Genomic DNA, 27,890 nt, shown 5'->3' on the forward strand with positions numbered 1-27,890 from the left:
AAATCATTCAACACACTGAACATAGCAACCCTGTGCTATGCTGCAACACTTGGGCCAAGAGTACCAACTCGAAGGGGAGAGATCCAGGAGCAATTATACCATGTGGCATCTCTGATAGTGGACAACCTACTTGTAAAGGCTCTCCCAATCTTGCTTGCTTGGGATCCAAAAGGAAGCATTCATTATTTTAGGGACCCAAGTGTGCACGCCCGACCGTATTGATTTCACAAGTTAAGATGGACAAGGGTCAAGAGCACAAGTGGTTGGTCACACTTCTAGAAGGATTCTTTTTTGCTGTCCACATCCTCAGCGCCCCAAAGGTGAAAGATATCTAATGAAACTGGACAAATGGAGCCCCGAGTATAATTCATCTGCCAAATGTTTTGCAAACAAAGTGGTCTTCCGGTTAATCCTCCACTTCAGACTACAGCAAATGGTCTCTCAAAAGTCTCCACCCTCTTTGTGGGCAGAGAAATTGAGTGGAGAGGCATTATTATTTTTATTATCATCATCATTTCTATACTGCCGCATAGCTGAAGCTCTCTGGGTGGTTTACCAAAGTTTCACCAAAAGTTTTCAGGTGAACATTCTCCAAGAGTTTCTTTGGGGGTAGGACTCATCATTAGCAGTGGCAGTAGAACCATGTGTTTCTTCCCCCCCCCCATTTCCCACCCCCCTTTTTTGTTGCTGTTGCAAGTGACAGCAGCTTTGACTGTGTTGTCAGCCTGGCCACCATTTTGCATCCTCCACAATGCCCGGGACCTAGCCTTGTTCTGGGAAATTTTGTTGTGGTGACGGTGGCAACCACCACAAAAAATGGCGGAGAATATTCAGAGAAAAATTAATTGTTGTGAACCGCCCAGAGAGCTTCGGTGGCATAGAAATGAAATAAATCAATACAATGAAATAATAAATAAAATTCTGCAGAGTGGCCTTATGTTTGGGTGGGGTGGTGAGGTGGAGTAGAGGATGAGAAAAAAGGAGAATCTCAGAAATTTTCTCAGGAAAATATATTCTGAGACATTGCAGCAGGCTGTAGTTAAGAAACACAACAATTCTCTGGGAATAGCAATAGCTGCCTTGTGGGTGAGTCCAGGGCCTGGCCATTATATAGCATATGTGCAGAACCCATTCAGCTGGAACATCTCCTCAGCCCTCCTCTTCCAGCTGAACCTCTTGGTGATTCTAATATCTCAGAGACTTTTGTCATTCATTTTCATGTCTCACTGGTGGCAGGTCTGGCAACACCTCAAGGAGGAAGCCCTGGAAGTTGGGATGTTAGAGAAATCCGTCGCAGATTCAGGAATCCATGGCGGATTGGTGCCACTTACCTCCTGTCCTGGAGGATTCTGTGTGGGATGGCATGGCTGCTTATTGCACTGGGAGCCGTTCGCCTCTGCGCCGATTGCCATAAAAAAAAAAAAAGGCAATTGGTGGGATGTCCCCATAGACTTATACGCAAAATAGAGCCATGAATCTTGCATATAAGTCTATGTGTCCATAGGTTTATACGCAAGATTCACGGCTCTATTTTGCGTATAAGTCTATGGGGACATCCTGCTGATGCCTTTCTTTTTTTTTTTTAAAAAGGCCATCGGCGCAGAGGCAAAGGGCTCTGGTTGATTCAGGCAAGCGGAGGCCCTCGGGTCTGCGGAATCCTTGCAGAGTGGAACCACTCTGCAAGGATTCCAAGGGGAGGAATGGATTGCTTCCCCCCCCCCCCGGCAGATTCCCCCCCAGAACGGACGGTGGGGAATCCGTACATCCCTACCTGGAAGACAGATGTACATACAGTTGTATGGAATCTCTCAAGGTCTGGGAATATCTTTGGCTTGCTTGTCTACTGGATGGAGTCTGCCAAGTTCTCTGTAAAGCACAATATTAGAGTCCCTAGGGGCATCCTCAGCTCTTTGACAAGCATGCATGTTTACATTATCAGCCTTCTGAGTCTTTATATCCTAGGGCTGAGGCAAACTTTTCAAACCCACTCTTCACATTCTTCTCCAAGTTGTTCTGTCATCACCAGCCTGCTTGCTGTAACTTGGGCCAGGTTTCAGCCATTATGGTGCAGAGTAGCCATTTTATGGTTCAGAATCCATTTCCTCAGAGAGATGGAAGAGGCACATGTCTGACCAGTGAGATAATGGACAATGTCTCCATGCCACAAGGAAGTCGTTTTATCAACACACATCTTGTACTCATCTTGCTATCTCCCCAACAGCTCCTAAACTTGTCACATGTGCCATGCTGTGGCTTTATGTCAGCTGGGTCAACAGTTTTGTCCACATTACAGACTCTTATAAAAAGAGCACCAAGAGACTGCAGTCAGAAGGCAAAATCCTCATTTGTTTTAGAGAATCCTGTCCCTTTGCCTTTGGGTCTGGATTGTCAAATTGCAGGAGAAAGCCTCCTAGAATCCAGTGCTCCAAAACCCTTAAGTTACCTGATCCAGTTTCTTCTGCACAATTGTGAACATGATGTGGGTTATCAGGATAGAGAAACCTCAATACTTTTTGGTTTTTTTAGTGGCTTCCACGGTATGGCCTGCTCAAGAGGCAACAGGATTAAGTCCAACATTTTTGTTTTCATTTGTGGTCATTAGTGAATGAAAAGTGGCTAGTTAGGGAGAGCTGAGCCAGGAGAACACCGGATTTGCCCCAGTTGTGGGAGAAGAAGATAATGTACTATTGTAAAGCAGTGGGGAAGGGTTGGACATAGGGATGTTGGCGGAATCTGTCCATGGAGTGAAGCTCACCAAACTTTAATCAGCTCAGTGCCCCGGACTTCAGCTCGCTTTCCTACAAACTGGCCTAACTTGATCTCATTGACTCAGGCCAGCTCACAGATTTCAGGTTTTAAAAAAAATTGTGCGAAGAAATTGGTAGGAATTGCATAAATTCCAGCTGAATTTGCGCAAATTACAGCCAAACTTTGCATAATTTGTGCAAATTGCAGCTGTAATGTGTGCAAATTGCTTTTTACACCCCCCATGCCCCCAAGAAAAAAGAAAAGAAAACGTTCCCGGATTTTGGCAACAAACCCCCAGCTTGGCTCATAAATGCAAGCCAAGTCAGGGGCACCACAAAAATCGGGCCCCCCAAGGGCTGGATTTTCCCATGACTGACATCCCTAGTTGGAGATGAGAATCTTTCCAGTGCTAAGGTGACAGCTATGGGTAGTAAAGCCTCATGTCAGACCTTTCACACAGAGATCCAATGATTCACGACACCTTCCAAGGTCTTGCCATTAGATTCAGTGGTGGCCAGTGCCCATTGGAGATGGTGGGATGGAAGGCAAGAAAGAAATGGAACTCGGAGCCAGGAGGTCAGCATAGGAGGAGCCAAGCAGTCACAGTAGGAGGAACAAAGAGTACTCCTGTTTGCACAGAAAGGGCAATATAAGACTTGCAAGTTAAATTTAAATTCATGAGTGCAAAGCAGAGGGGTAGGGGTGGGGTGTTTCTGGCCTGTACAACAACACCAAAGCAGTCCTTTGAGCCCACATTTGTTTGCTCAAACAGAGCATCCATTTCACAAAAGCCAAGCCAATAATTCCCCCAAATCACCTCAAGTTACTCTAAAATGTATTTCCCCCAATTATTTCCCCAAATAGAAAAATCCCCCTAAAGTCAATTTCCCCCAAGCCTCCAAACTTGGGGCCAGCCAGATCCTGCCCCAAGAACATTTCTAGATCACGCCAAAATCCATATCCCCCAAACTCATTACTCGGATCCTGTCGTCCGCAGATCAGTTTTCCCGAAACCCTTCCAACCCCACTATTCTATGATTCTATGAAGGATGTTTGAGACTATCCCCCACCCCATGCTGGGTGCATCCCCTCCTCCACAGGGCCCCAAGTTGCTCAGCTTCTCAGGCAAAGAGGAGCCAGGCAGCAGGAAGAGACAGAGGCACCGACACCCAGCAAGACTCTTCCAGGGCATGTGAGGGGCCTGCACGAAGGCAGTGCCCTACAGCTGCGGCAGGCTTTACCCTCAGGCAAGGGACAGGAGGACTGGAGGCAGATTTCAGGGCCCTGCACAGGTGTTTAGCGCCCGCACTGGCTCGAGTCAGCCTGATCAGGACCACATGTTAGCAGCGAGGGAGAGCGCTCTCCCAACAGCCCTGCCTCACTGCCTTTTGCTCCGGGTGCCCACTGCTGAAAGTTAAATGTTAATATTCTACTGAGATTGCCAGAGGAGGACAGGGGGAGATCAAGCATGGTACTTGGCAGCCCTGCACCATGCATTGGAGCAACCTGGACATAAGTGTGTGGGTGTGGCTGTGATCTGTTTGCCACAAGTTAGTGGGGACAGTGGAGGCTGCTGGCTCTGTTTACCAGCTGTGGTAAGGCAGGGGTGGTTAATCCCATTCAGCCTGAGGGCTAAATTAAATTTTGGAGAAACTCCAGTGGGCCGTATTCCAGTTGTGGATGGGGCCAAAAGCAGAAGGGGTGGGACCAAAGGCAAAAGAGGTGGGGCCAGAATACCAAAAAGGCCCGCATATTTTCATTCAAAGCTCTTGCTTACTCTTAATGCCAGTAATGAAGCCTTAGGAGAGGTATTTCAACCTTTCAGAATGGGAAAAATGATGGAACTATTTGATATTGCTGCCTCCTGTTAAAAAGGCAGTTAACAGAGAAAAAACAAAAGGCAGAACAAAATGTGGGTTTACCAGTCCCACATGCACACATGAGGCTAAAAAAGGGAGACCACACATGCACATACAAGGCTAAAAAAGGAGACCACGCCCTTCTTTAGTGAAGAAAAGGTAAAATGGTTTACTCACAGTTTCTTGCATAAAAATGCAGGTACAGCATATAGTTTCAGGCAAAGTCTGTTCAGTCCATTTAGCTGTGATCTATAACACTGGAAGGAGCAAACACGTGTGCTCCCAGCAGTGGTGGAAGGTAGGGATAGCTGAGAAATCCGCTGTGGATTCAAATAAGGCTGGATTCTCAAGCATCTGACCTGTGAAGTCTGTAGCGGACCGACCCCACTTACCTCCGGGTCCATTGTATTTCCTGTGGAGCAGCTTTCCTCCATTCTAAACAGTACAATCGGCTAATGGTGTCGGCCATTAGCCAATCGTGGGCAAAATACGGCCACAAATTGCGTAGTTTATGGTATTTGAGGCCATAAAGCACTTTCTTCTTTGTAAATTGTGGCATAAACGGCCACAATTTACACAGAAGGAAGCGCTTCACAGCTGCAAATTCCATAAACTATACAATTTATGGCCTTATTTTTCCTGCGATTGGCTAATGGCGGCCGCCAATAACTGACTGTGCTGTTAGAATGGAGGAGAGCTGTCCCGCAAAATCCAACAGACGCGGTAAGGCTCTGGGGAAATCCACGTGGCCCCAAGCGGCCTGGATTTCCCTGCTGCAGACCCCCCCCCCGGCCCAGAAGTCGCAGGATTCATACATCCCTAATGGAAAGTCGGTGGGGGGAGGAAGGGGAAGAGCAGGAAACCACTCTGTAGGCGATAGCGATCCTAAGGTTAGCTATGCCCCCCAAATTCCCATGCATTAACTGGCTAACTGTGACACTGCCCCCTTCCTGTAACTTGCACATTCCCAACACCCAAGAGGGCTAGATTTGGCCCTCAGGCCTGAGGTTCCCCACCCCTGGCACATGGTGTAGATGATTGACCATTCAGTCAAGAGTGCATTGGATAGATTATCTTATCTGCATAACAAAGTAGGAACCCTGTGTTATATGGATAGCAAAATTGCATATGTTTTCTGAGAGGACAGCATGTCTCATGCAATGCAATTATCAATTGGCTTCAGACTGGCTCCAGTGAGATGTCAACAAACTCAGCCAACCAGGATTGAACATGGCACATTACTCCCTCGATGACCAGTACAAAGGCTGCCTGTCAAGCATGCGGAGACACCTGACCTCCCTCATTCGAAGGGAGCTGAACACATCTGAGTTGTATCGTGAAGCTTGGGAAAGAGCCCTGTTTAACTGGCAGACTAACCAATCATGGCTGTACCCTCAGAATATAGAAGAGCTCTCTGAGGTGGCTATCTGGGCATATACACTAGAATACCCTCCACTCTACAGGGAATTCAACGCCGCCACCTGCACAGCAGGAAAAGGGCCCGAGGAGTATGAAGCCTCCCCTTTCAAGTCCCTGCATTTCCTCTTAACCCGGGCGTCCATGGCATTCCATCCAAAGGATCTCAAATGCGTTGAAGTCTACAGAGGTATCAACATGGAGTTTTCTGTCGATGAGCTCTTCCGATTTGGGCAGTTCACCTCCACCTCAGAGAACCTGGAAGAGGCCGAGAAGTTTGAGACAGTAACGTTCTTCAAGTTGTTCACCTGCAAGGGGATTGAGATAAGTGAGATGTCCTTTTATCAAGAGGAAGAGGAAGTGTTAGTCCCTCCCTATGAGATATTCAAGGTCACCTCAGTTGAAGACACCTCAAAAGGCAAGACTGTACAAGCCAAGTCAGTGGGCACTTGCAGCTACCACAACTGTGCCTTTGTGGGGAAAGGTAACACAATGGAAGTTATTACATGTTTCATTTTCTGAGATGCTTGTTCTAATTCCCCTCCCCTCCCTCTCTGGGCCTGGTGTGGGTGAGTAAGGGCTTCTTACTCACTGACGTTTGCGGGTCCTTTTCATGATGTCGTCATCCTCTGGTGCCTCTTCTGCCATTTTTTTTAGCTTTATTCCACCATGATTTAGCTCACCAAGAATGCAGTAATAAATATATCGAGGTGGTGTATTTCAGGATAGTGCAGTATCACTGCAGTGTTATAGCCCCATCAGCTGGCTGTATAAATGGAACAAATGGAACTTCCCCACAAATTACCACAGGACAGGGGGAGGCACATGTATTGTGCCAATCGTAATCCCGGAAAGACTCTTCAAGAAGAAAGCCCGGTAGGGTGTGGGATTTTTGCTTTAATGTAGAGAAGCCCTAAATCTCACCAAGGGATTGAAAGTGAGGGATTATTCTTCCTCCAATACTATCCTAATCCTCCTTGGATCCCCAAGTTCTGAACAACTTTCGCCCAGTCCCGAATCTGCCTTTTTTGGGCAAGGTGATTGAGTGGGTGGTGGCGATGCAGTTGAAGGCACACTTGGAAGAAACTGATTATCTAGACCCATTTCCGTCGGGCTTCAGGCTTGGACATGGGACAGAAATGGCCTTGGTCGCCTTGGTGGATGATATGAGGAAGGCTCTGGATAGGGGTGAATGCTCCTTCCCTGTTCTCCTCGACCTCTCAGTGGCTTTTGATACCGTTGACCACGGTATCCTCCTGGACTGCCTGGAGGGGTTGGGCATTGGAGACACCGTATTGCGGTGGTTCCAGTCCTTCCTCTCTGGCAGGTACCAGAGGGTAGCACTGGGAAAGGAGGTTTTGGACCCGTGGCCGCTCACTTGTGGGTAGGGATGGCGGAGAATTTCTCCCCGAAACTTCGGGGGGCCGAGCGCCAACGTGTTCGGCCCCCCGAACAAGTTTCGGGGAGAAATTCTCAGCCCCCCCTGCCCCCCGCACCCCCCCCCCCAGGACGGGACTTACCTTTGGCGAATGTCCCTCCCGGCGGTGGGTCCGGCTGGCGGTTCGTCGGGTCTTCGTCCGGGGCGGAAGCGGCAGCCGGTCTTTCGACCGGCTGCCGCCGCCGCCATTCCAATAAAAGAAAAAAAAAAACGCCCCCGTGATAGGCTACGTGACGATTAACGTGGCCTATCACAGCTAGATCTGCAAAGTCAGCCGTGACAGGCTACGTAAATCATCACGTAGCCTATCACGGGTGACTTAAAAAAAAAAAAGTGCGTACGCAAATGGCGGCCCCCACAGGGAGCTGCCATTCCCGTTCCTTATTTGGTTGCTGTAGTCTACGTAAAGATTACGTAGACTACGGCGAAAATAAGGGCAACGCTATTTGCGTTGCCCTTATTTTCGCTGTAGTCTACGTAAAGGTCTGGTCTCCTCTAGTTTAGACTACTGTAATGTGCTCTATGTGGGGTTACCCTTGAAGACGGTTCAGAAGCTGCAGCTGGTACAGAATGCGGCGGCTTGCCTGATTAAAGCTGCTGGCGAGATCACATCACTCCAGTGCTGAAGGAGTTGCACTGGTTACCAGTTGTTTTCTGGGCCAAATTCAAGGTGTTGGTTTTGACCTTTAAAGCCCTACATGGTTCCGGCCCAGCCTATCTTAAGGAGGCCTCCAGCAACACCAGACAGGCCGCTTAACAAGATCAGCCTTGGATGGCCTTCTCTCTGTTCCATCAGCCAGGACAGCTAGACTGGTGGGGACGAGGGAGAGGGCCTTCTCTGTGGTGGCCCCCACTCTGTGGAACTCCTTCCCTAGGGAACTCCGCCATGCCCCCTCTTTAATGAGCTTCCACCGTGCATTAAAAATGTGGTTGTTCGGGCAAGCATTTGGGGTGGGTTAGGGTATTTTAGAAAATGTTTTTATTGTAGAATTTTATTGTTTTAAACTGTTTTATTATACGCTTGTACATTGCCCAGATTGGCTGGGTGACCAGCCAGGTGGGCGAGTAATGAATTTAATAAATAAATAAATAAATAAATAAATAAATAATTAATCACATGAGGAAAAGTAATGGGGGAGGGTGTCCTTGTTGTCTAGAGTGCACTGCCAATTCTGCCCCCACTCATTTGATCACTGAGGACTAGAACAAAATGTGGGATTTTGCTCCTCCTACAGCTATATGATGGACTGGGAGAATAGCTGTTTAACAAAACTGGGGGACAAGCTAATTTTCTTTTTCTATATGTAGGTTGGGATGACGACAAGGCCTGTCCTGAACACCAAGGTGCGTGGGGCCCTGGTATAAGATTACTACTCTATTGGGGAGGGATTGAATGGATGTATAAGGAGTAGATCTGGAGGAAAGAGTCAAAATGTATAGGTTCTCTCCTTAGTTCAGGAAGAGTTACACAGGAAGAAGAACATCATCTCTAAATATTACAAGTGCAAGTCTTTCTGCATCATTGCAGAATGATTGCAAACAAAATGTGCATCACCTTTTTTCTTGTAGTGAATTACCTGCCTGCCTTTTACCCAGGTTGTTCATTTGTTTTGAGGATGTGCCATACTTCTCTCAGTACATTACATTTTTGCATGTCTGTGAAAACACATCCTCAGGCTTTTCAGCTGTAGATTATGTTTACATGAATATTATAATCGCTTAACATATATAACAGGGGCTGTGGTGGCTTAGTGGTTAAGATGCTGAACTGCAGACCTGAAGATCAGTAGGACAGCAGTTCGAGACCCGAGTGCCATGTGACGGAGTGAGCTCCCGTTTTCAGTCCCAGCTCCTGCCAGCCTAGCAGTTCGAAAGCAAGAAATTGCAAGTAGATAAACAGGCACCGCTGCGGTGGGAAAGGTACCAGCGTTCCGTGCACCTCGGTGTTCAGTCATGCCGGCCACATGACCACGGAAGCGTCTTCGGACAGCGCTGGCTCTTTGGCCTAGAAATGGAGATGAGCACTACACCCTAGAGTCGGACACAACTGGCTGGGGACACCTTTACCTTTTTAACATACATAACAGTTGCTGGGTTAAAAAAAAAAAAAAGGAGTGTGAAGTAGCAGCAATACTATAAAGTAGTATAAAAACTCGGGTTTTACCAGGACTCTGTTTCTTTAAAAAAATATCAATTATTTTAACATGGTGTTTTTATTCTTTTATCCTATCTGCTGTTCACCGCTCCAGAATCTTACAAATATTTTAAATGAATGAATGAATGAATAAATGAGTTGGAGAACCATATCGGGTCCAACCCAGGGGCTGGATTGCCCCCTTTCCTGCAGGCCAGATGACGACAGGGGGCAGAGCTCCACCCATGATGTCAGGATGGGGCACTTCAGCCAGGGCTTTGGTTAGGCAGCTTCATTCTGCCCAGGCTTTTCCCAGCGAAGGAAGGCCCAGGTGGAGCTTAAGCCTATCAAAGTGCTGGCTTCCCTCCTCCTTTACATTCTCTGGGCAGGGAAATCACATGTGGGAAATGTGGTCCAGCACTCAGTTGCTCTCCTGCCCCCTTTCTCTTCTGATGGGGTGGGGGTTTGGGGAGGCAGCAGGGACTTCTTTGTGGCCCCACAGGCCAGCTAGGCCAGCTTGGTGGGCCAAATTTGTCCCGCGGGCCAGAGTTTCCTCATCTCTGCTATAATGAAAGATGAAACAGTTGTTTTAGGCAGCAGAAACCAGAGAGAACATTGACCTGACTCCAATCTCTTTTCCCGTGTCATAAAAAAGAGAGGGCTGATAACAGCCCACATTGGAAACGGCATCATTGTTGATGAAGACGTGCAGAAAGATTGAGAGTGCAATCCTATGCATTTGTGTTCAGAACTAAGCCCCTTTGGATTCAACAGAATTTGCTCCCAAGGAAGTGTGCATAGGATTGCAGCAACCTTAACAGTGCTTCTGGGTTGCCATGTGGGAAGAGCCCTGGTTGTCTCTTAGGCAGGGCCAGCCCTGCCATTAGGCAGAGTGAGGCGGTCGCCTCAGGCAGCAGATGCTAGGAGGTGGCTGCAAGGCATTGGAGGAGAAAGCTATGGAACCATGCAGCCTCCCCCATACCCATAAGTTAGCCTGCTGTGGTCAGGTGCGGTGGTGGACACTGTGTCATTGTCAGTGTTGATGACACATTCCGTCCATTTGGCTTTTGTACAAGGAATGAGAAGGGGTGCCATCTTGTTCTTTGCCTCGGGCAGCAAAACATCCTGGGCCATCCCTGCTCTTAGGGCATTCCTCCATCGTTAGGAGCATTTTTAATGCACAATAAATGGACAGTTACTTCCCATTTGCTGCACGCAGTCCACTTTTTTTTTTTTTTTCTAATATCAAGGATGGTTTTCATTGTGGAACTGTGTCCAAGCATTCTTTTAGTCTGTATCTGGAATTGTGGCATTCCCTACAAAACCTGAAGTTTTGCAACATGAGACAAGACTGGAGATTACACTGGGATGCTTCTTGTTAACCGGTGGCTGTACTTCCTCTCTTTTTTCTCTATAGTGTTGTATTTCTGAAGCTTCATCTTCCCAGTGACCACGGAATGCAGTCTGCCAAGACCTGTGCTTTGCAAGGATCTCTGTGAACTTCCCATTCTGTGTAGCTGTGTGCATGTTAAGAGTTAGAATCTAAAGTAGAGCTGACCCAAAATGCTCCCTCCAATTTCGTTGCCCCTTTCACTAAGTGGCAAAATGGAGGGGGCATTTCAGGTTTTATTTTAGGGTGGTAAAATGGGGGAAAAAGGGGGGATATGGGCCTTATTGATGGCAGTAGTGGCAGTGCTCCTCTGTGTGGCAGGCAGCCATCCTTCCCCCCCGCCCCCAGAAATCCACTGGGAAGGACAGTACATGATGAGGTAGCCTTTTCCCCATGGGGCATGTGAGAAATAAAATTCCCACACAGGGAAAAGCACTGCTGCCAACGGCAAGACAAGTGCCCCACAAAAGTGCTGTCAGTGTCAGAAAAAGGTAAGCCAGGAGATGGTTTCAGGACAACTTTTCACCTACCCCACCCTCCACACACATTTCAACCCAAAGTATCACCAGATAATTTTAAGCTCAACCTTAATCTAGAATCACATACTTGCTGGTGGTAGGGATGTACAAATCCCTTACCCAGCTCCGTTCCGGGGCATCCGCGGTTGCGGGGAGGCATTCTATCCCTTCCCCCGGAATCCTCCCTGGCTGGTTGCGCTCTGCGGCAACTCTGCAGAGCCGCTGGCCGGGGCCGGCCGCAGCTGGACTCCCAGGCGCTGCTGGGCTGCTGCGGCCGCAAATGGCGGCTGCTATGCCGGCCGCCATTTGCATCCCTGCCAAGCCTTGATAGGCTATGTAAGTATTTACATAGCCTATCACAGCAAAAGGCAGCCATGCAAATGGTAGCTGCTACGCCATTTGCGTGGCTGCCTTTTGCCATGATAGGCTACTTAAATACTTACGTGCCCTATTACAGCAAAGAGCAGGGGTGCAAATGGTGTAGTTTTTGCCATGATAGGCTACGTAAATATTTATGTAGCCTATCACGGCAAAAGGCAGCCACGCAAATGGTGGCCACTACGACGGCTGCCATTTGTGGCCACAGCAGCCTGGCAGCGGCTGCTGCCGCATCTGCCACCGCATCTGCCGCCGCTGCATCCGCCGCCAGGTAGGCTCCGCCCTGGGGGGATTCCACGGGGTGGTGGGGGCCGTTCTACCATGGACTCCGGGGTGGGGGGCGGATTCTAAAGAATCCGGCCTCACTGGAGTTCGTGGCGGAATTGTCCAACATCCCTAGCTGGTGGTTACCTAACACAAAGTATTGTATTCTTTTTTTATTGGATCTTTTTTCCATTTTCGCTCTGCATGATCATTGCTTACATTGCATTGCTTGGCCTTTTGGCATCACTTTGTGAAAACATTTTCCCCTTTCCTTTTCCGTGCATATGGTACAGATATATATATGCATATCTGTAGTTATCATGGATGCCAAGTTTCATGTTATTAGCTAAACAGGTGTCATTTTTGTAAGCAATAGAATTTTCAGGATTATAAATGGTGGAATTATTGTTCTGGCTTTTGATATAATCACATAGTAAACATTTACCATTTAAAAGACAACTTGAACTTGTCTGTGTGGTTTTTGATCCCCACAATCTTAACCTACCTGTTGATGCTTTGATACATAAAGGAGTGAGGATGGGGGAAACGAAGGAACTTCTTTTATTTGGTATTCCTTTATAACTTTTGTTAGCTCAGTGGAAATTCCAACAGGTAGATCTTTGCCCATGATAACACTGGGAAAGAAATAAGTAAGTCAGGTGCACTGAAAACTCCATAGTCTTTAGAGGAGGAATTTAAATGAGTGGAAGCATTCAACTGGAAGATCCTCATACGCCCTTTGGTAATGGCAGGAGAATACAGAGTCTTTTGTCAATAGGACAGGGATAAAAGGAGAGTTCTACTTATTGAAATCGATTAAGTTGAGATGTCAATCAGTCTGGAATTTCCCTCACCAGGTAGAAAAGGGTTGAGAGGCCCTCAGAAGGAAAGAAGTTGGATTGTTTTTTTTTTTTTTTTGAGGAAACAGAGCCTTTTTGCAATGTCCCGGAGATTATCGAATGATCTTCCTGAGAAGGTTCCTCAATATGCCTTCCTTTGGTTTTCTAGATGCAGTGTAAAGCCTATATATTTTTAAAAAGCATGTTGTCTGAGCTGAGGCTTTTAGGCCTGGCTTTCATTGGCACTGTGGATCACTGTGGAGGCCTGTCCTAGGAGTTGTTCTTTCAATACTCATGAAACCCAGAAAGGGACGTTTCCAGCAAATAAATCAGCCCTAGCTATTCAGACTATTTTGCTCAGTGGCTTATCCTGCTCACTCACTACAGGGCACCTGTGGGGATCTGGATCTATCTGGAGATAGGTCAGGCTCCCTCTCTGAATTTCCTTTTTTTTTTTTTTGACTAAGTCTCTAAACCCTTTCCTCATGGCAATATATGAGAAAATATGCAAGTAGGATTTTACCCATATGACCCTCAAGGGATGGGGGAGGAGAAACCACAACTTAATCCAGACAAGATGGAGGTACTGTGGGTTGGGAAACCAACTGCTTTGGATGGAGGTTTACAACTGGTCTTAGAGTTGCACTCCCCCTAAAAGACCAAGTGTGCATGCTGGGAGTTCTCTTGGACTCTGAGCTAACTAGGGAAGCCCAGGTGGCTTTGGTGTCCAAGAGTCCTTTTTACCATCTTAGGCTGGTATGCCAGCTGTGGCCCTATCTGGAGAGGATGGACCTTGCCTCAGTTAACCATGCACTAGTAGGGATATACGAAAGTCACTTACTGCTTCGCGGATCTGCTTCGCGGTGGGCGGGGAGGCGCTCCGTCCCTCCTGCCAGAATCCTCGACGGGGGGGGGGGGGCGCTCCGTCTCTCCCCTCGGAATCCTGCCCGGCCGGCTCCACTCCACGGGGATTCAGCGGAGCCGCCAGCCGGCTCTGCTGGCAGCCGGACATCTGGCCGCTGGGCAGCAGGGACGCAAATGGCGGCGGCCATAGCCGCCGTCATTTGCGTCCCTGTACTTAACCGTGATAGGCTACATAAATATTTACGTAGCCTATCACGGCAAAGTAAAAAAAACGTGTACGCAAATGGCAGTGGCTACAGTGGCCGCCATTTGCGTTCACTATTTTTCGCCGTTCTAGTCTACATAAATATTTACGTAGCAAACGCTAAAAATAGCGAACGCAAATGGCGGCCGCTGTAGCCGCTGCCATTTGCATATGCTGCGCCCAGCCGCGGCCGGCCAGGAGACCAGCCACCCCCGCCCACGCCGCCCCCACCCCTGCCGCAGCTGCCGCCGCCGCCGCACCTTCCGCATCCGCCCCAGGTAAGTGCCGTTCCGGGGGGGTTCCGCGGGGCGGGTGGGGGCGCAGGAGGCTGTTCCACCACGGATTCTGGGGGGCTGAATGCCAGTGCATTTGGCCTCACTGGAATCCGTGGCGGAATTCTCCGCCATCCCTATGCACTAGTCATGTCCAGGCTGGACTACTGTAATGCACTATACATGGGGCTGCCTTTGAAGACAGTTCAGAAACTCCAGCTCATGCAGAATATGTCTGCCCAAGCATTGGTGGGGGCGAGGCAATTTGATCACATAATGCCTATACTGTGCCAGCTGTACTGTTTTCCAGTGTGTTTCCGAGCCCAGTTCAAAGTGATGGTTTTGACCTTTAAAGCATTAAATGGTTTGGGACCAAGTTACTTGAAGGACCACCTTCACCCATATCAGCCTGCCCACACTTTAAGATCAGAATGAAAGGCCCTAACTGCCATGAGAGCAGTCAGGTGGACGATCACACGTGAGAGGGCCTTTTCTGCAGTGGGCCCACATCTTTCGAACAAGTTGCCATTGGAGGTCCACCATGCTCCGTCATTGCGGGCTTTTAAGAAGGCCTTGAAAACATATTACTTTACTGTGGCCTTCTCTTGATATGATGCTATTGCTGCTGTTACTACCGTTATCATTGTTGCTGGTTTTATTGTTGGCTTTTATTGTTGTTTTTATTGTTTTTATGTTTTTATAGCTTTTAACATTTTAACTGTTTTAATGTATTATATTGCTGTAAGCTGCCTTGGGAGGGCTTCTGTCCTGAAAGATGGCTAAGAAATGTTATAACTAAAAAAATAAGTAAATAAATAAATAAGTATTAAAAAAAAATACTGGCCTGCATTTACTGTCTGAGGTATCTAGATCCATTTCAATCGGGCTTCAGGCCTGGGCATGGCACAGAAATGGCCTTGGTCGCCTTGGTGGATGATATGAGTAGGGCTTTGGATAGGGGCGAATGCTCCTTCCTTGTTCTCCTTGACCTCTCAGTGGCTTTTGATACCATTGACCATGGTATCCTCCTGGACCGCCTGGAGGGGTTGGGCATTGGAGACACCATATTATGGTGATTCCAGTCCTTCCTCTCCAAATTCAAGGTGTTGGTTTTGACCTTTAAAACCCTATATGGTTCTGGCCCAGCCTATCTCAAGGAGTGGTTCCAGCACAATGCAGTCTGCTGAGTTCTAATTAAGCTGGATTCTGGCCCAGGTAAACTTTTGATAGGTGCATCCCTGCTTTAGGGACTTGCTTATGGTCATCTAGAAAGTCCATGGCTGAGTGAGCTTTGAACGGGGGACATTTACATTTCACACTGTATCAGCTCTTCTCAAGTGGAAGCTGAGGGCCTTTTTGCAGATGAAGTTTAAGGTCTGTGGTGCTGTCAGAGCAGGTCTTTGGAGCAGATGTCCGGGCAGTGGTGTAGCTAGGGATGGGCCTAAGGGCCAAAGTCCAGGGCCTGTCACAGACCAGGACCCTAAACCCTCATCCTCAGAGGATCCTGACCCCTTCTCCTCAGAGAAGGCTCCAGAGTTAACAGTTCAGGAAGAAGATTCAGTCACTGAAAAGCATCATGAGACTTCCACCTCCCCAAGAACTAGTTTCCCAGAAAGATCCTGGGGGTAGCTCCCCTGCATTCCGAGGAGGTTGCCTTGTCATCTTTTGATTCTGAGGACTCTGGCCATGAGGGCACTGGCATGCCACAGGCACTCCTACATCATCACAGCTTCAGACTGCTAAAACAGGCCAAGCAGCTTTAAGAAACAAAGCCTCAGTCAGTGTAGAGGTGGTGCCAAACAGCCTAAAGTCAACCAAACTCTTATTTAATGCTCAGCCTTGATTTGCTCCTTGTTGGAGCAACATACAGACAACCCTGTCTGGCCTTCAGCCCCACTTGATGCTTTCTACTAGGGATGTTGGAGAAATTCACTGCGGATTCAAATGAGGCTGGATTCTTTTGAATCTGGCCTCGGGAATCCGTGGAGAATCTGCACCACTTACCTCCGCTCCAGGAGGATTGGAGGCAGAATGGCACTCCGCTGCTTCTTGCTGGCCAGAGCCGTTCACCTCCTCCATGCTGATTGCCCTTGCTTGCTTGCTCTAAAAGGCAATCGGCAGAATGTGCCCATAGACTTATACCCAAAATAGAGCTGTGAATCTTGCGTATAAGCCTATGGACACATAGACTTATACGCAAGATTCATGGCTCTATTTGTATATACTATGGGCACATCCTGCTGATTGCCATTTTTTTTTAAAGAAATGGTGATTGGCAGGGAGGAGGTGAACAGCTTTGTCCAGCAGGCGGCAAGGTAAGTGGCCCCCAAGCTAGGCTCCCCTGTCGGAATCCTCACAGAGCAGAGCCGCTTCGGAGGATTCCGGCGGGGGGGGGGGGGGAATCCGTACATCCCTACTTTCTATACAGCTGATCTATTCTAGTATTGCTTTCCTGAGAAACCTGTCTTAACCTGGCCCCGTCTAAAGAACTGACCCGTAATAGAACCTTGCAAACCAGGCTACATTGCAGAGCGTTGACAGAACCCATGGCCTAAAATGGTATAGGGCTCCACAGCCCAGCCCCCACCCCAAATGACCACCCAGAGTGTCACAGGTGATTGGGGCAGAGGTAGGGTTGTCTATTGTGGGGAACCTTGACCCTTTTTGGATTCAATGGATCCACGCATCACCCCTGTCTTGGCTTCCCATTATGAGTCAAGCCACAGGTAAGTTCCTGAGTTCTGGGAACTTTATTGGGTTTCCTTGGTTTTGTGCAAATCACAGATGTAAATAGCACAATTTGTGCAAAATTATAGGCATAAAATGGCCTGATTTGCATCTTTTAGACCAATTACAGCTGTAATTTTGCAGAAATTGTGCTATTTACGGCCACAATTTTGTGCAAATTGCAATTTGCACAAAATTGGGAAAACCGAACCCCACACCCCCAAAAGCCTGCCAGTTGGTAGGCAGAGGCAAACAGAACTAGTGTCAGCATGCGCATGCTGGGGTTCACCAGGGGCTATGCTGCCTGCTGCATCCATCCATCCATCCATCCATCCATCCATCCATCCATCTCATCATCATCTATCTATCATCTTCTAAAAAATAATTTTATAGTTGGGGGCGGGGGGCTGGCCGGGCATGTAAGTGGTTAGAGATGCTCATTTTATAATTTTTACTTTTAAAATAGACTGTCCTTTTCACAACACAATGGCGCTTCTTCCCAAGTAACCATGTTTAGCACTAGGGCAGCAAAAGCAAGCCCCATGTTATTCCTGTAATCACATTGGTGCTACAATTTAGGTGAGTTTAAAATGCAGAACTGCACAGGCTCAGAGTCTTTCTTTTCTTCTTTTTTTTCTAAAATCAGTATTGGCAAACTGTCTTTTATTTGTTTAATGTGGGGTGGCTTTTTCCTCACTAATGTAGAAGTGCTTGTAAAGCACGGAATGGGTGTGGGAAGCAGGGAAAAGATAAGTGTTGACTGTGTGTTTCACAACTCAAGTAATACACCTGGTCATCTAAACTTTGCCTCCCACCCTGCCCCCACCATTAAGGCCATTACGTCCAGGGCCTAAAATTGCTTAGCTGTACCACTGAGTCCAGGGCCCCACTCAGCAGAAATAGCAGGTTGGCTCCCAAATATAGTAGGGCTGGCTTACCAAATGTTGAAGGAAGTGAAATAATACAGCCCCTACCCCCAGTCCACAAAGTCCAATGTCTGAAATGACCTAACTGCACTACTTCCTAAAGCATTTCCTGCTTCAATTGATTTCTAATGCTAACTAGACTGGATGGTTCATTCACATTACAAAGACCTCCCTTCCACTTTCTTTTCCACATTCACAATGGTCACAATAGCACAAAAGAAGCTAATTTTGAAGACGCCCTGAGAGTTTTTGTCTGCAGCTCTGAGTAAAAACTGTAGCATAAGAAATCACCCAGAGCCAAGGGAAAGTTTGAAACTTTTCTTCTGTGTAGGCCAGCTCTGCCCTGGATGTTTCTGTGTCTCCCTTCTGACACCAGCTGTGACATTTCCTTGTTGATATTATTAAACAGAAGTATGTGAGACGCAGCAGCTGTGTCCAAGGGACTGAAGAGCTGGTCTCTCCGCTTATGGCACCTAGCAATCAACTACTTGACAAAGTTCATTCTGAACTTCGTTTGCGTGCTGGATATAACCTGTAATTGAGCTCCTCTCTGGACCTCTCTGTGACAATTAGACCTAATTGCAGGGCCTTGGATTGGTTTGCGCTTTCGGGAGATGCTCCTTTGGGAGTGAGCACTAAATGGCAAGAACAGCGTTCAGGTAAACACAGGTTACAGCCAATGACACTCACTAAGTTAGAACAGAGCTTTGGGCTGTTGTCTCAATACAAATCAGAAAGTTTTGTCAAGGCCTTCCAACTTGGGTCAGTCTCACTTTTGACCCTGCTAGGCTGCTCGTATGGTGAAGGCAGAGGGTACTTTGTGCTACATACATTCAAGCCATGTGCTAAAGCAAATTTAATTTTGTGAGCTGAATAAACAAGGCAAATTTATATGCAGCTGCCCCCACATCTATAATCTAGTGTTCCCCCCACCCTGCTAAACATTTTTTTGTCCCTTTTATCACCCGCCTATTGTGTGTGCATGTGTGTATGTATAATATAAGTGTTTTAAATCATGGCCAGTTTTATCACAGCCAGTTCATATGACTCAGCCATTTTTTAAGGATTTGCCCATGCCATCACACACCTCCCTTTTAAAGGGTTTTTACATTGTCAGAAGCGAGTGGTAGGTCGGTGGTAGAGTGGTCCCTTACGCATCACCAAAAGAGAGGGCACCAATTTGCATACCATTTGCATATATAATATTAGAAATAGCTATAATTTAAACAGAAATATAACACATCTCACCATAGTGGGGAACACTGACCATGTGCTGACTGCTGATGGGCAACTTCAAGGCCACTGACTGCTCTCCCTTCTGAGGCTTCTTTATATTTAAGCCAGACTTGGACTAGACAGCCCTTCAAGCAGAGGATACCTTCAAATAGAGGACTCACCTCTGTAAAGTAGGACACCTGGCCAACCTTATACATTAATGGCTTATCCACATGGAATCAACTACCTCAGGAGGCATTTAAATGGTTCTCTATGTAGTGTGTGGGTCATTAAATAATACTGCCTCTGATACTGGAGGCAGCATATAGCCTTCAGGACTAATAGCCATTGAAAACCTTCTCCTCCTCCCTCCTCAAAGTGGCTCTCAACGAGAAAGAGCGACTGTATTGTACACCAGATGACTGTATTTATCTATTTATTACATTTCTATACCACCCAATAGCCAAAGCTCTCTGGGTTTTGTACACATTCTGTTTCCATTGAGCAAACTTAGAGTTGCCAAATGTGACTAGAAAATCTGATGGTTTGCAATGGCCTCTCCTCTTAAACGCTTCAACAAGTGTCTTCATAAGCAGCATTCTGGACAGTGTGTGTCCAAGGCTGAATCTACACGTAGCAGTTATACCATTATCATACTGTTATCATAACTATTGGTGCCCACTGGTGTCATGTGTACCAATAGTTATGATAATGGTATGATAACGGTATCACTGCTATGTGTAGATTCAGCCCAATTCATTGACAACATTTTGTCCCTATTAAAAGAGTTCAGCTCTTCACACAACTTGATTGGTGCCTATGGGGGAATTTAATCCCAGCGCAACCACCACCTGTTGGAAAAATGATAGCACCTATGGGGTTTTTAATCTCAATAGCTCCCCTCACCCCGATCCAATTCTTCTAAACTCCATCCCAGCCAATTCCTCACAACCAGGAATGGATGCCATACAGCAGCGTTCTTCTGTCTTCAGACCCTCCTCTAGCCTCTGGCTTTTGGGATGATGATACTATATCAGGGATCAATTTCTGAACCTCCCTCTGGTCAGACCTGTGACTGAATCCCCTTTGCTGCTGGGATCTGCTGCCTACCTGAAGTATCTCCATCTCACAATCCCGGCCTCCTGCTCTCCATAGTCACCAGCTCTATGGAAGAGTTGATGGCTATGGAGTTATCTCAGAATGTCGTTCTCTTTTCCCAGTTCTCAATACTGCTTTTTCCCAGCTAAACACCAGTAACTCCTGCTCTCTGCCATCAGTTCTCTAACCCTCTCTTACAGACTTCTCCCTGACCTTTTAAAATCATCTGGCCAATTATGTTCCTCATGGAAGTTCTAACTGCTAAACATCTTTGTTGACCCACCCGACCAACCAAAACAAAAGTAACTTCTCCCCTAAATGTTCTCAACAGCCGAAAGCTTCCATTCATAAACCACTATGACCAAGGTAACCACCACTTTTAAAGGCTCCATACACAGTAACGAAGTTAGGCCTCTGGCCTACTCAGTTACATTCTAGTCTCCCAAAGGTCACACAAAGTTTTTAAACATAACAAAATATAAAAGTTAGATACACAGCATTTCTCCATAGTGCCTAAAAAGGAAAAACTGATGCACAGTCATGGGATCCACCCACTTAGACTCCAGTGCTGACTTCCTCTTTGTCCCTTCCCCATGCTTTAGGCAAGCTGTGCCCTTTTTTCTTTTTAAAAACATCTTACAAATGTATCTGATTAAAACACAAGAGAAGGGGGCTGGTTTTGTGGTGTCACAAGACTCAGCTGGTGGAAATAGTTTCTTCTTGGGGTGTTCTGAGAAATCAAATGCGGCAGCTACCAATGGTGTAGTGATAAATTATAAATTATTATAAATATAAATTATAAATTATTATAAATTATGAAGTGCAAATGCTCATTACCACAGTCAAGGAGAGTTCAAAAATGCAGTCACCAGTGTTGATCCATACCTGTATGTGTACACACATACATACACCTCCCCGCTCCATGAAAAAGAGCAGGAGTACATAGCACAACACCCAATTTATTAGGATCACCAAACAGTCATAGGAAAGGAGTTTGGCAATGGGCAGCATGTTGGATTTGGGCTGGAGAGACCTGAAATTGCATGAGAAAGGGAAACAGAGGGACACAGTATGTCCTCAAATAGTATAAGACAGGGGTAGACAACTTGGTGTCCTCTAGATGTTTTGGACTACACCTCCCATAAGCCCTCACCAACAGGGCCAATGGTCAGGGATGATAGGAGTTGTCATCCAAAACATCTGGGGGGGGGTAGAAGGTTGCGTACGTCTGTCACAAGACCCCTGGCTCAAGATTTCCTAGGAGTTTATTTTTGTAGCACCAGGGAGAAACATTTTATCTCAAAATCAGCACACCAGTTCTAGCAGGTTTTAGCTCCACCAGCAGCAGGTCTTTTGTACAGCAAATGGGTCTTAATTGCCCATTCAAAACCAGGCCCTCCCAAAATACTTTGCACTACAAAAGGGAGAGCTTGCAATAATATAGAATTGCTGGGAAATGCCATTTTCACTGTGAGGATTGCAGCATGTGTGTGGCAGATGATGTCATCATTCCTGCAATTCAAAAAGTCCTGGTGCTTTGATCCTGCAAACCCGGCTCCACTAGGGGTGCAATCCTATGGGTTGTGCCCTGAGTACTCTTAAGCCCCCAAACTCAGAGGGTTATGAGTTACCTATGCAGAGAGGGAGGTGCTTTGTGCCTCCACATGCTGCATTTTAGTTAGATGGGCAATTGTGACCATCTCGTGGAGGCTTCGGGGAGGGGGAGAGAAGGAGGCTGGTGTGGCTAGGGATGGGTGGGCCTGCCCAGCCTCTGCCTGTGAGCACCTGGGCCTGCACTCGACCTCCCTGACACTCACCAGGCTGCCTGCACTCACCCAGGCAGCCTCATTGAGCACTGCGATCTCCATTTGTTGAGAAATAAAATGGCGATCACAAAAATGTGCGTATTCGCACATATGCAAAATGGGGCCATGAATAGCCCATATACACAAGATTGCAGGCAAGCACACGTCTGTAATCTTGCCTATATGGGCTATTCACAGCCCTATTTTGCGTATAGACAAATATGCACTTTTTCACGAGCGCTTTTTTCCCAAAAAGTGGTGATTGCGGAGCTTGACGCTGCCACCTGGGTGAGTGCGGGCAGCTCGGGGGCACGGGCGGGTTTCTGCCGGATTGTGGATTCCTGGATGGAAGCAGGGGCCTGCACCATCCCTAGGGGTGGCCATAGGACAGATTATAGGAATGCCACCCTGGTCTCCTCCCCTCCCCGCCCCCAGCAAGCCTCTTACCCCCATCTCTGCACACTGTTTACTGAGTGCGGAGAGGTATCTGTCACAGTTCTGTCCACGCTGGCTATAAGGGGAAGGCGTTGAGGAGTGTGGTTTCCTGGCTCCAAGCTTGGAGCCCTGTCTAAGAGCATGGAGCCAGGAAACCGAAAAATCCGATGTCACCCAGATGCTGTCTAGGGTACATAGTATTGGTCCTTACACCACTGGCAGTTGCATAGGCAAATGCCCCTATTTGATGTCTACGAGCAGAACTGGAGTGGCCAGCATAGCCCACCTGAAGTGGGCCACCTGCCACCGTTCGGCTTGTACTTCCACTGGTGGCCACTATTCCCCTTCTCCCATGAGCTATTCCTGGAATTATGTTACTAGAGCATTATGGGGGCAACCAAATGGTATAACCGAAGAAGAGCTGCCACTGCTACCAAAAGAAAAAAGGGAGACGTTTGCTGCCACTGCTAATGGTGGCAAATTTTGTGGCCCATGAAAAGCTCAGAGAAATTCCCCTCCTCCATTTCAGGGGGCTCAAGTTTCACTTGTTTCCCCCAATTCAGCTGAAAGTACTGATAGGAAGACTTTCAAGCCAACCCTGGTATAGGAACCCAAGGTTCTAGTTCTTAGGACTTTCAAGAAAGTCTGGGCAGGAAGCCAGCTATTCCTGTGGGATAACAGGATTCTTCCTTTTGGGACTGTTCTGGATTTTATATTTTCTGCACAGTAAATGTATTTGTATATCTAAAAAAAATGTGTGTGTGCTGTAATGAGCACAGAAGAAATGGTTTCCTCCCTCAGGACCTCTTCATTCAACTGCTGTCGCACCTTGATTCTACTGAAACTTCAGGACTAGGGGTGTATGAACCCCCCCACTGGGGGGGTCCATTGCAGGCAATTTGGGCCACTTGGGGCCCTGTGGAGTCCTCTGGAGCCCTGCTGTGTCTGCCAGAGTTGGCAGAGCAGCTCTCTGGCCTCCTATAAAACGCAATACGCTAATGGCAGTCGCCATTAGCCTATCGCGGGAAAATTACAGCTGTAAATGGCATATTTTACATCATTTGCTACCTAAACTGCAGCTTTTTACAGCAGTACCTAGGTAAAAGTGAGTGCTTTACGGCCACAAATGGCATATATTATGCCATTTACGGCTTTAACTTTCCTGCGATAAGCTAATGGCAGCCACCATTAGCGTATTGCGTTTTATAGGAAGCTGGAGAGCTGCCTCACAGGAACTCCTCCAGATCCAGAGGTGAGTATGGCCGGTTCGCCACGGACTCCAGAGGTTGGATTCTTTGGAATCCGGCCTCATTTGAGTCCGTGGTGGATTTCTCCAGCATCCCCATTCAGAACACTTAAACAGAGGAGCCATTTCAGAATTCATGAAGGGGCAAGTGAGACTGTAACAAAATGTATCCTCCCTTCAAAAAGGACTGCTCCTGTTCAGGATTCCAGCTGACAGGGCATTCCACTCTCCCCTATATTCTATTTTCTTTTTGAAGTGTCATTCTACATTTCATGACTACTGAGCATGCTCAGTCTCCACTGGGCCTTTTTGTTTTGTTTTTACTGCCTTATGTAAGGTTTTTTTTTTTAACATTGTTTGTACTTCTGCAAATGCTGGGGTTCCCCTGAGAATACTGATACTTCCCTCTCAGCGGCCCCATTTTGGCTACACTCCTGTCAGCATGTGATGTGTGTGCGTTAGGCAGACATTCCCAGACAAGGGTGGGGGTGAGGGAAAACAAGACTCCCTGCAATGCTGATGCTGATGGTGCCACAGAAACAGAAGAGGGGAAAAAACAAACCACTGTAGCGTCAATGAGAGTGTGACTTCCATAGCATCTGGCTGCAGAAAGAACTTTAGAACTAGAGGTGACTAGATTCTCCCCTTCTCTGTGAGTGTCTCCATTTCCCCTCATTGAATCTGGGCCTCTTTGGGTATTGGGCCTGCCTCCATCAAGTTGCACTAAACAAATGCTAATCCCCATTGCAATATATACCCGCCCTCGCTATCAAGGACATCCAAATACATGGAACCCTGAATCCACTACGCACAGACAAGGCCTCCAGTGTTATTGCATTCCGGGCTTCTCTTGCAATGTCCTGAATGTGTTTGCAAGTTTTTATATATATAATGTTTTATATTGACCACTGCTAGGACAGAAGACAGGATGAAATTTACAAGGAAATTGACATAATAATGTTTTGTTTCAAGCACGAAGTGGAATGTGAAGCAGCCTTTATTAAAAAAAAAAAAAGGTGTACGCTAGCAAGGGAAGCACTGAGGTGGAGGATATGGACAATGGGCATGGGTAGCCAAGAGAAGGCACTGCAGGAGGGAAGCCACTTTGGGCCAGGTATACTTACAGTGACAAGCAGCCTTTAAAAAAGCTGTTTGCTAGCAAGGAAAGCACCAAAATGCAGGACAGAGGGGGATATGGGTATGCTTGGCTAAATAGGGGGCAGGTGGTCTTGCGCAAGAGCACAGGATACTGTCTTACCCCTTAAAAAAACAAACAAAGCTTTCAACCACCTTTCTGCATTCTTAAGTGCTCAGATAATTATTTCCTTTTTGCAATCTGATGAAGGAGTGTGTGTGTGCGCGCACGCGTGCCGGTGTGCATGGGGGGAGTTTCACTGAGGAAGTCCGGAAGTGGAAGATGAAATCGACAAGGACATCTGCAAGAGGAGAATGTGGCTATGCTGGGCTCAGTTGCAGGCAGGCAGTCTAGCAGACTTGCGCAAGAGCTCAAGGCACCAGACAACCCCTCCCCCCCAAAAGCTTGCAGCTGCCTTCCTGCATTTGTAAGGACTCAGAAACATATTTCTTTTTTGCTATCTGATGCAGGAGCGGGGGAGGGGATTTCCCTTGTTAGCTGGCAACAGCAGCAGACCAACTGCTGAAAGGGTGCTCTCCTTGATAATGAACTTTTTCTTTTTAAGGATGCTTCATGTTTCTCTGAAGTAAGCATTGCACTTGAAACAAAACAGCTCTGCTGGTGGCTGTCAGATGGACATGAGGGTTACAGACAGATGGACATGAGAGTTACAGAGCAGCACTCACAAAAATTTAGGGATGTTTTTCGTCAGGAAATCTGATCCTTTTTGGGCCTGATGGATTCCTGCAGTGCCTCCAACTCAGCTTGTATTTGTGAGCTGAGCCAGGGATTTGTTCCTGAAATCTGGGAACTTTTTCAGTTTTCTTTCTTCTGTAAAAAGCAGTTTGCACAAATTACAGCTGTAATTTGTTCAAATTGCTTTACACAAATTTTAACCCCCCCTGGAAATCCATGACCTGGCCCAACTGGATGCATATCAAGTCAGGCCAGCTTGTGGGAAAGTGAATGGAAGTCTGGGGGGCTGAGCTGACTAAAGTCCGATGAGCTTCACCCTGCAGATAGATTCCTCTGTCATCCCTAAAAATATTACGCAAAATTCATGACAGAGTAGTAGAATGGAGGGGAAATTTGCTGGAATCTCATGGCAGAGCAGTAAAATGGGGGAGAAATGTGTGCCAAATCCCTAGCAGCCATCATTCGCTCCTGTGCACTTGCGCAGGAATGAGAAAACAAGAAGTTGTGAGCACCATCACATGCCACAAGCCCTAATGTAGCGCTGCAATTGTGGGAGAAGTGAGAAATCATACTGCTCTTTCAGGTTTTTTTTTTTTTAACTCTGATAACTGCATGCACACCTTTGCAGCTGTGCAGTAATGCAGGACTAAAAATAAATTGTGTGGTAATTCACAGCTGTGCAGCTCGGTAGTGTTAGAAAAAAAAGGAGACTCCATAACCGTTGGCGTCTCAAGTTACGTAAGAGCCTGAGTGGCGGGAAAATATAGGCGGAGCAAAAAGGGAATCATACTGATGCGCTCATGACTAACAGCTTGGTAAGCTGATAGTGACTGTTTATTGGATATTAACTTAGTGAGCCGATGTACTAACTGTTTCATTGGTTACTGGTAAGAACAATAGAAGCGATATGATATAAAGGGCTTTTGCACACGTGTCTTGGGGTCCAGACTGCTCTGCACCCGTTTTGCAAAACGTTCAATAAAATAGTGTTGGATCCACTGCTGCCTGCCTGGCATTCTTTTCTTCTAAACCGAAAGCAAGGACTTTTTATCTAACAATTTGGTGCCGTGACTTGGATCCTGCTTCGGGGCGCGTCCCCTTCGCGCTGAGCCGAGGGGCTGCGGAGGAGAAGTGGCCACAGGCAGTTGTTTTACACTGCCTTCTCCTCACGACGGTGGCGGCAGAAGCGCCTGGGAATCAACACCAGAGGAAGAGGGAGACGTGATCACTCTTTTTAGGCACCGGCAGTGGATCAATAAGCAGCTGGACGCAGCTGCGGGTGGGACAGAAGAGGCTTTTGGGGTAAGTGAAACAGCTTACATTAGGGGATAAACACGGGACGGTGGTGTGTTTGTGATTGTGTGAGAAGCCTACGGGCGAAGCGAGTGGGGAGCCCCGATCTGCATTTCCTTACCCCGGAGACGGGCTAGGTCAGAGGAGGGCGAAGCGCAAGAATTGCTGACTGAAATTCCCACCGTCATGGGCGGGTCCCAATCTAAGTCTGCGAAGAAGTCCCATACGCCCTTGGAGTGTTGTTTGCGCAATTGGTCACATTTTAAGCAGGATTATGGAACTAAGATGACAAAGGATCGTCTTGTCTTTTTTTGCACCCGGGAATGGCCAATATTAGAACCCAAATGGCCACCCGAGGGGTCTTTTGACCCAACCTTGGTATTTGATGTGCGAACAATAGTAGCACAGAGGGGAAGTTGGGACCAGTTCCCTTATATTGATTCGTGGGCAACTTGTGTGCCCCTTGGCGGCAGGCCTGCTCCATGGGTTGTTAAATGCATGTCCCTTGCCCTTCCCATGGTGGTCAAAAGGAAACCACCAAAAGAAGGACCACCCAGGGTCGTGGCCACGGCACCGGAGGACCTACTGCTTCCTCCTCCCTACGGGACAGCCGTCGCAGGGCGCTCGTTGCAACCACCACCCTCTCCTGAGGGGCCCGCCCAGCGGTTAGATGCCCCCGAGAAGGACCCCTCTCATGAAATAGTACCAGAGGACCCCACCCTTCTAGTTGAACGCCAGGACACTCTCCAAGATCGTCTATATTCCCTAGAGGAAAGATTGGAGGTCCTACAGAGAGAGGCAAAAGGGGGACCTAACTACAACCTGCGAAAGGACCCCCAACCACCGGTGAAGTTCACCTTCCCCATCAGAGAAGTCCCCGACCCTACCGCCCAACATCCTCAAGGGACGATGTTTGTTTATGTCCCATTCACAACATCTGATTTGTATAA

General features: G+C 47.4%; 1 protein-coding gene across 1 annotated transcript; it reads left to right on the forward strand.

Moving 5' to 3' along the window:
* The first annotated feature begins 236 nt into the window (after positions 1 to 236).
* LOC146341714 (erythroblast NAD(P)(+)--arginine ADP-ribosyltransferase-like) lies at positions 237 to 22,666 on the forward strand. Its single transcript, XM_084807622.1, has 5 exons — positions 237 to 320; positions 1,237 to 1,320; positions 3,849 to 3,940; positions 5,822 to 6,507; positions 22,392 to 22,666. The coding sequence occupies exons 1-5, from the start codon at positions 237 to 239 to the stop codon at positions 22,664 to 22,666; spliced, it is 1,221 nt and encodes a 406-aa protein (XP_084663748.1).
* Positions 22,667 to 27,890: the final 5,224 nt, after the last annotated feature.

This window comes from Heloderma suspectum, chromosome 6, assembly GCF_057233095.1.
Source record: "Heloderma suspectum isolate Gila_16-S chromosome 6, 16-S_ref, whole genome shotgun sequence".
NCBI classification, from domain to species: domain Eukaryota; kingdom Metazoa; phylum Chordata; class Lepidosauria; order Squamata; family Helodermatidae; genus Heloderma; species Heloderma suspectum.

Excerpts from the sequence above, each read along its gene's own strand:
- LOC146341714 (XM_084807622.1), top strand. The coding sequence starts at position 237 with ATGGACAAGGGTCAAGAGCACAAGTGGTTGGTCACACTTCTAGAAGGA. Across the intron at positions 321-1,236 it reads ACATCCTCAGCGCCCCAAAG|GTCTGGCAACACCTCAAGGA; the intron begins GTGAAAGATATC and ends CACTGGTGGCAG. Across the intron at positions 6,508-22,391 it reads CTGTGCCTTTGTGGGGAAAG|TGGTGATTGCGGAGCTTGAC; the intron begins GTAACACAATGG and ends TTTCCCAAAAAG.